The sequence below is a fragment of the Ylistrum balloti genome, unplaced genomic scaffold (assembly GCF_031769215.1).
Source record: "Ylistrum balloti isolate Yb309-2 unplaced genomic scaffold, AGI_CSIRO_Ybal_v1 Utg370672, whole genome shotgun sequence".
In the NCBI taxonomy this organism is placed as follows: Eukaryota; Metazoa; Mollusca; class Bivalvia; order Pectinida; family Pectinidae; genus Ylistrum; species Ylistrum balloti.
The window spans coordinates 219,910-228,395 of record NW_026782406.1 but is presented as its reverse complement, the minus strand read 5'-3'; the positions used below and the strand labels follow the sequence as shown (position 1 = coordinate 228,395).

Below are 8,486 nucleotides of genomic sequence, written 5' to 3'. Positions count from 1 at the left end.
GTAATCAAAACTCGGAAAACTCGAATTCGGAAAACTCGAAAAACTCTGTTAATTCGAAGTAAAAATTTGGTCCCAACAACAAAACATATACTGAATATGATCGGAAAACTCGAAGTATAAATTTTGTGCCGGTCAATTACATTGCTGATGCGCTACGCCATTTTGCAATTTTACTGACAATAGGCTTTACAAGTGAATATTAATGAACAATACTGTAATTAACAATATTCATGTTTTAGAAAAGTGTTTATTGTTATTTAATTGAATGATAAAAGGTAACCGTTAGATCTTATAATTGATAGATATCGGCGATAAAAAGTGAAGTTCTACTCACATTGCGTAATTTCCGTGTCTGTCAGCCATAACAAACACCGACCTGTGTATACACTCAGTGAAGCGGAACTAAGCTATAGAAAACAATCACAACACGGCCCGGTACTAGGCTTAATGTTTTTACAGGAGTGCGCATGAAACGGTCACCTGTGCTCAATTAAACCGACAAATGAGTGAAACAATTATTTAATTAGCGTCAAAGTACTTAGGGCAGAATTAGTGAGGAGATGTCATGAGTGTCACATAGCTATTGTAACTAACATGTTGTGTACATGCATACTCTTTAATATAATCTTCCTAGTGTACGCGCCAAATCAGTGATGTTGAGTAACATTTGTTGCACATGCGCAACGGAAGTTTATGTATGTTATCGAATCAGGAGAGTTCTCATAGTCGGTCATATGTAGTGCTGTTTAGAATGATATCGTAAGTTTTTCACATTGTATGTGTTTCTTAAAATGTTAGATTTGGTTCTATTTTGTTTGTATTATGTGTTTAATTAATGTCAAATTATTAAATTGTGAATGTTGATTTCCGTATCATCGTTATTTATGTAGCCTAGACTCGTGTTGACATGTAGGCTAATCTAGTTCTCGTTAATTAAAAAGGACTGACAGAACGAAATTGATGGTTTCTAAATAATAAGCAAACTGCACCTAATTTAATTATCAATTCTGGTTTTTCAACGATCAAGAACAAAATATGTTTGCTTATTACCGGAATCTACATCAAGCTCGTATATAGCCAAAAAGTGACAAAAAGTACAAGGAACGTCAGGAACATTAAAAATCTTTGCACCCAAACTCATGAACTCGGCTATCTCGAAGACTCGGATAACTCGAAGTATTTTCGTGGTCCCATCGACTTCGAGTTAACGAGGTTTGACTGTATATAATTCTTCATTGTTTAACATATTGCAACAAATCAACGATTCTAGGGTACTGGAGGACTGTTTTGCCGGCTGTGGCTGGATGAGTCCTCACCACCTTCTCTATCTCCCCCAGGGCTTCTTCTTTATCTCCTGGTGACATTCGGGCGAAGGCCGACAGTGTAGAATGGAAAGTTTTCAAGTCCTCTATTGTGTACTGCGAACATAATTTAATTATGGTGAATATCAAATTAAGATTAATTTTCAACTGATGAAACATTGCTGTACGATGTAAGGAAAATATTTTGTTGGTTGTTTTTACAGTGGTAAAGCTGTGTACATGATACGTTTCATTATCAAATAACAAACTGGTCTTCGTTTGTAGACAGAAAAGTGAGTTGCTTTAAATTTTATGGTTTTACAATAACCATATAAACATACACCAGTTTCATAGGTTGTTATATAATGTCTGTTTATAGATAAACTGTTTGGTTCGCAAGATTGTAATCCTAGTCATCTGTAGCATTTTCCTAGTACTTCCATAATGTTACTGTAGCATTACCCTAACACTTCTGTAGTGTTTGTGTCTAAGATGGAACAGCGAACATACAGATCTCTACATATTTTCATGTTTGGAAACCAGCATAGTCATCTACGTTTATTTATTCTGGCACTTCCAGTGCTCTCAGTCGGCTTTATTTGCTAACATTAAAGAGCATGGATAATGCACGCAAGCGTCACACTTTGCAAAATATTGTACAGAACTAACTTAAAATATTATTTCTATAAGATATAATTATATTTAATGAAGCTATTTAATGGTACCGTTCCGTTTTGTTTCTATATATTTCATTTACCTATTGCACATATGCCATATCACTTAATGTCAATAAATTATTTGGTTTTTGATCTCGTAATAGTTAATGTGTTCATACCTCCGCAGTAGGATAGTTCAGCTTCTTCCTGATTTTAAGTCTAAGCCCAGGAAAGGCATCTATTGCGTCTTTCCACCAAAACTTGAGATACTGTGGTTCATCACCGAAGAAGGTCAGTGCTTTTTTGGTGACTGCGTCAACCCAGTCAACACTTACGTCTTGTATGTTCCACACTAGAACTGTGAAGAAGGAAACATTGAGCTTGATTAGGTAATACACAGTGGTAGACCCTACATTACGCATTCAGATGTATTTGTTCTAACAATTGCATAAACCAGATCTCAGTTACATGTAGCAAAGACATGGCAGAAGCGTTTTTAAATGTCAGTGTTATCAACTTAATAGTAGTAGAGGTAAAAACGATTATTTATATTCTTCTGTCTCGAGCGGTCGTAATAATGAACGGGCTTATTAACAACAAAAAAAAGTACATTCATTATTGAAATTGATGCGATAAGGCCAATACACGAATAAAAGAAATTTTAACACAAAGAGTTTTGAAGTAGTAGAAGCATAACAAGGCAATGTGTTCCGGAAGAGTAAGTGTCTTCTACTTCATCGAGAAGATGTGTTAAGTAAATCTTGGTCAATACAATAACGAAATATCACATTCCCAAATGCGCGCAATCGAACGGAAGAATTTCATATTAGATAATGGTGTTGATAATCTAATTTTACCATATTCCTCATGAACCTCTCTAATCCCTTTGCGGGGTTGTTCAACTGAAAGCTGTCGACATCTTTTACGAAAATCATTATATACCTTTTATGGGTAACTTAACAAATCTTTAGCGAAAGCAATAGCTCCTGATTAATTGACATAGGTTTCCAGATATATCTACTAACATACTGAAATTGCCATTGGGCTTCAGGACCCTGGTTATTTCTCTCATTGAAGTCTCGTTAGCGAACCAATGAAAACACTGAGCTGCCACAACGCTCTGAAATATAAACCAATGAAAACAGTGAGCTGCCTAAACGCACTACAATATAAACAAATGAAAACACCGAGCTGACACAATGCTCTGAAATATAAACCAATGAAAACACTGAGCTGCCACTACGCTCTGAAATATAAACCAATGAAAACACTGAGCCACCACAATGCTCTGAAATATAAACCAATGAAAACACTGAGCTGCCACAACGCTCTGAAATATAAACCAATGAGAACACTGAGCCACCACAATGCTCTGAAATATAAACCAATGAGAACACTGAGCCACCACAATGCTCTGAAATATAAACCAATGAAAACACTGAGCCACCACAATGCTCTGAAATATAAACCAATGAAAACACTGAGCTGCCACAACGCTCTGAAATATAAACCAATGAGAACACTGAGCCGACACAATGCTCTGAAATATAAACCAATGAAAACACTGAGCTGCCACAACGCTCTGAAATATAAACCAATGAAAACACTGAGCCGACACAATGCTCTGAAATATAAACCAATGAAAACACTGAGCTGCCACAACGCTCTGAAATATCATTACATGAAAACACTGAGTTGCTACGTTGTTCGGAAACATTGACCTTTATTGAGTTATCAGGAAATGGTAGACTTCGTCTTTAATTAACTGGCCTGTATTAAGCTACCAGGAAATGGTAGACTTCGTCTTTAATTAACTGGCCTGTATTGAGCTACCAGGAAATGGTAGACTTCGTCTTTAATTAACTGGCCTGTATTGACCTACCAGGAAATGGTAGACCCCGTCTTTAATTAACTGGCTTGTATTGACCTACCAGGAAATGGTAGACTCCGTCTTTAATTAACTGGCCTGTATTGAGCTACCAGAAAATGGTAGACTTCGTCTTTAATTAACTGGCCTGTATTGAGCTACCAGAAAATGGTGGACTTCGTCTTTAATTAACTGGCCTGTATTGAGATATCAGGAAATGGTAGACTCCGTCTTTAATTAACTAGCCTGTTTGATTAATCTAGGAATAATAAAATATATATAGGTATTTAACTCACCTGAATCGAGTTATCAGGAAATGGCAAAGATGTGGCGGCGCACTGGGTCGAGGTCACATCCGGGCATTGCTCTCTCAGGGTTTTCAAAAATCCTTCCATCGGTTCAGTGGCTACAAATTTCAAGTCCTTTAACAAAAGAATTTATATATTAGTCGTGGTATAAGTTATAATACGAGGAATTTTAGATATGAATTTGATTGCTCCAATATATTTTGGTGCAAGATATCAACCGACAAATTCATTACACAGGTCACAAAAGATGCAGGTTGGTGATAATATATGGACGTTTCACTATCGTCAAAGCGATCTGAATGAGAAATTTCCTATTTATTTATTTGTTTGATATGAAACTAGGAATTTTGTCAGTTTGTATGTTGATTCAGTTGTTATACACCAAGTTCTCATTTAATGAAGTGCATCACTTACTTTGATTGACCATAATTAACATGGCGGGAGTCGTTGATAAAACCTGGTCTTATTCGCCTTGTATGTTTTTTCAAAATTCTCCGTATTAATCTTCCATTTATTCATGATTTGCCTTAGTTTTATTGAATCTTAATTTGGATTATGATTTTGTTGACATGTTGGTATTATTTTGTTTTAATACAAAATCATATCAGCATATATCTAAGGTTTGATCGGGATATGTTTTAGTATCGTGGTGGTATGAAAGAAAAACCTTTTTCAAACTGATGCTTTTTTCCTTTTATCACTGAAAAATGAAAAGGAAAATCGACAAATCAGATAGCTGCATTTTGCTTACAAACAACGAAAATTGAATCAAATATTTAAACAAACCTCAGATGTAGTGTTATAAATATCTATTCATCTATGTTCGAATTCAATTCTGTATCAGGGGTCTCCATCTCGTTTGTTTCGCTTAAAAGAAATATAATAGATACGTCCGAATTGTAACACTATATATTTATGCTATTCTTACAGATGGCAGTTGTTTGTGCAAGTGCGATGTAAGCTTCCCCGTTCCTGCTCCTAGTTCAAGAATATCACATCTTTCACCTAAAATTAAAAGTTTGACAAAGAAGTAAAAAACATTGAGTGATTTATTAAAAAGAATATGAAATATTTGTATATTTCAAAAATATCTTAAATGGCTATATTGTTTAGTTCTTTTCCTATTTCATATCAATGTATATATTTGTAAACATAAATATAGTTCCTACTTTTCTTCTGAGCCCGGTGTTTCCGCAAACTACAAACCAAAAGAAGAATTACGACTTACATGTATCAACTTACAGTACTTCGTTTCATAGCTACCAAATATCAAATATAACACCAAAACATCCGAATGGCATTGACAATATACATATATTTCAAACTGGGTTTATTATAACCATACAGGATCTGTCCACTGACGGATAACCAGAAAAAAATTCTACAATCAGTGACATTGGACGTGTTGAATGCACTATAGTTTGTCTGGCTGTTGTTTATTGTTGTCTACCCTTTACTCATTTGAGAACTTGACATTATGTTTCCGTGGCGGATGCCGGCGATGAAGCAGAACAGTCCTACCCTTCAGGAATGCCTGGTCTTATTCTGACGATTTTTCAAGATGCTAGTGTATTTTTTCTGTTGCTCTTATTTTGCCTTATTGAAATTTGTGACTGATTCCTTCTTTAGTTGGGAAGCGAATCACCAATCTTCTCCAAAGAACAGATGGAGTTTGACATGAAATTGATGGTGGATTATCATTGACATATTTACCTATACAACAAAAACTTTTAGTACCTGATTTCCATATCCTTCGACAATAGATGGATTTAGTATTGAAGCAAATTGAATGTCGTTTAAACTCACCTGAATTAGCCTCATAATCAACAGTGAGCATGCGCACAATTTCTGACGTTGTTTCCGGTGTGTAGTCAGGTCTAAATTTGTCGTAATGGGCCCCCTGTAGTCAGAATCGTATATAAAAAAACATCCATTTTCCAGCCGACATATTGAATCATTTTTTCCTCATTTGGGTTTATGTTTCAAAAGTTTTTGTTTCTTCACATGTTGCACTTCATACGCTTCAAAAAGAAAGTACAAGTTTTATTAAAATACAATGGATTGATGTACATATCTTAACAAACCGACAGCTAGTTAAAAAGAACACAGGTCAGCTTTCCTCGATCCTGATGTTGAATCCACTTAACATGATAGATATATTGTTGTGCCTGCAGGTAAGGCGTCCAATAGCTGGATTCTTGTCTGCAAACAAATTACATTTCTTGCATACAAAAAGAACTTACTAAATAACATAGGAAACCCCGCTTATACATCATGCAAACTTTCCAATGAAGAAGTACAAGCTAAAAAGTAATAAATTATTTAGATTGCCTATTATTGATAAGGAAATGAATCCTGCTTGTTTATATTGGAATTCTAAACTTCACAAGAATCCATATAAACAACGTTTTATTTCTGGCTCGTCTAGCGGTTCAACCAAACCTTTGTCAAAAGTACTTACTACCATTCATATAACTAGCAAATCTGGGTTAGTCTTATTGTAATACCGTTTACTCAACACTAATAGTATCTAGATGTCCTCGATGAAACATAAGACGCTTACTCCTCCAGAACACCTTGTCTTATTCTCCTAGCAAATCTTGTCCATATTTTGCCCTAGTTTTAAATTACCTTTTGAGTTTGAATTATGTTGACATGTTGGTATCATCTTTTTGGTGTTATTGCTATTAATGCGATCTTCATTAAATTTTATTGTAAAGTAACACTTACAGAGATGTGTTCATATGTAGACACTTTTGCAAATTTCATCTGATAGATGATCATTATGATCTGAAATATCGTAAGTACACAAAGAATAGGCATGTTTCTCTGCCAATAATCTTAATCCTCTTCCCTATATAACGATATGATCAACTCTGGCGTTTGATATTTAATGAAATCAGTTATGGTATGATCAACTCTTGGTATAGTGTTTGGTATTTAATGAAATAAATTCTGATATTATCAACTCTGGGTATAACGTTTGCATTTAGTGAAATTAATTCTGATACGATCAACTTTGGGTATTGCGCCTGGTGTTTAGTGAAATCAGTCATAAATTGAATCATGATCTGAATCATTCCACAATGACACCCTGAAGAGACGTTTGTGGTAATCACCAATGCTTCCACATCAACTGGAAACAATTTATCGTTCAACGTCTCAAACTGATAAATTAAATAAAAGAAAGTAAACAAAATCTCCTCAAAGGATAAAGTCACACAGCTTAGAATATTACTCTACACATTTTATAAAACTATTTGACTTCTGATGTATTAAAGTACTGACTAAAGACAACAGTTAACTGTGTGTTCAAATTAGTATCCAGGTACTTACATCAGTGTATCCTTCCTTCACGATTTGTCTTGTCATGTTACTCTTCTCCGCCATGTTTCTCGACTGATGAAATGTAAGACGTCTTATCAACTTGCTGTAAGGCTTGGAGATAAAGGACGCGCATTTCATCATATTAGGTACCTGATAACAATGAGCTTCTAATAAGTTTAGTCACCTTGATGATTGCTTTCTAAGTATACAACATAACTTAACACTGTATGTCAGCTGTTAAATGCATCTGATAGATATACAGAGAAATGCGCCACACATATACTTATTATAATGTAGTTCTGAAAGTTTAGTTAGCTTGAATGTTTCATTAAATGAACTATAACTCGAAGTAATGCTGACGATAGCTTTAACATATTATTGATTTTTAGTCCTACCGGTACATATGACACACATATGTTCTCATTGGGATGTTGACTCAAATATGTATGTGCTTCCCTGTGCTGCAAGTGGACTGGTTAGATTGATACATATAGCTATATCAACATGGCTTTTTCAGATGTGTGATAGAATAACACTGGTCCGAAAATCAAACAATGATCTGAACACCTAAAGTATAATATCAACGAAGAGTCACCTTAAAGCATGCTGTGTAGATGACGCGAATTTTGGTCAACAGTCCGGGAGTGGGGGCTGCCATATTATGTTCTCCAGGCTAACGTTGTAGGATGTTTACAATACAACAGGTGAATAAGACAGAGAGGTTCCAAATGAAAATAATCGCTAATCACACCATATACACGGTGTTCTATAGCTAGCTATATTCAGTATGTAATTGTATCAGACTTAATCAGTTTTCATTGCGATTTTTCAATTGTTCACGTTTGCAAAGAGATAAAATGACAACTCACCAATAAATCTATAAATGAATAACATAAATAATATCTTAATCATTTTGAAATATATATCACATATACATTTCTGTAGAGTCCGACATTGTTATCAGACAAAAGAGGTAATGGTTATCATAACGGATGTACACGACATTAATTAAACAAATTACAAGGCA

At 34.9% G+C, this 8,486-nt stretch overlaps 1 protein-coding gene across 2 annotated transcripts; it reads right to left on the bottom strand.

The window, feature by feature from the left end:
- Positions 1-725: 725 nt before the first annotated feature.
- LOC132557454 (uncharacterized) lies at positions 726-8,086 on the bottom strand. Of its 2 annotated transcripts, XM_060221941.1 has the most exons (8): positions 8,055-8,086; positions 7,469-7,570; positions 5,939-6,032; positions 5,061-5,137; positions 4,121-4,246; positions 2,987-3,077; positions 2,137-2,315; positions 726-1,418 (listed from the first exon to the last, which is right to left on the bottom strand). In XM_060221941.1, the coding sequence occupies exons 2-8, from the start codon at positions 7,520-7,522 to the stop codon at positions 1,233-1,235; spliced, it is 807 nt and encodes a 268-aa protein (XP_060077924.1). In that variant the 5' UTR covers positions 7,523-7,570; positions 8,055-8,086; the 3' UTR covers positions 726-1,232. The 2 variants fall into 2 exon arrangements, with proteins under 2 accessions (XP_060077924.1, XP_060077923.1); XM_060221940.1 differs by lacking the exon at positions 8,055-8,086 and having other exon boundaries at positions 7,469-7,605.
- Positions 8,087-8,486: the final 400 nt, after the last annotated feature.

Coding starts and splice junctions, on each gene's coding strand:
- LOC132557454 (XM_060221940.1), bottom strand. CDS start 7,600: ATGATGAAATGCGCGTCCTTTATCTCCAAGCCTTACAGCAAGTTGATA. Junction 2,316..2,986: donor GAAGCCCAATGGCAATTTCA/GTATGTTAGTAG, acceptor CCTTCTTCACAG/TTCTAGTGTGGAACATACAA. Junction 1,419..2,136: donor TGAACTATCCTACTGCGGAG/GTATGAACACAT, acceptor TTATGTTCGCAG/TACACAATAGAGGACTTGAA.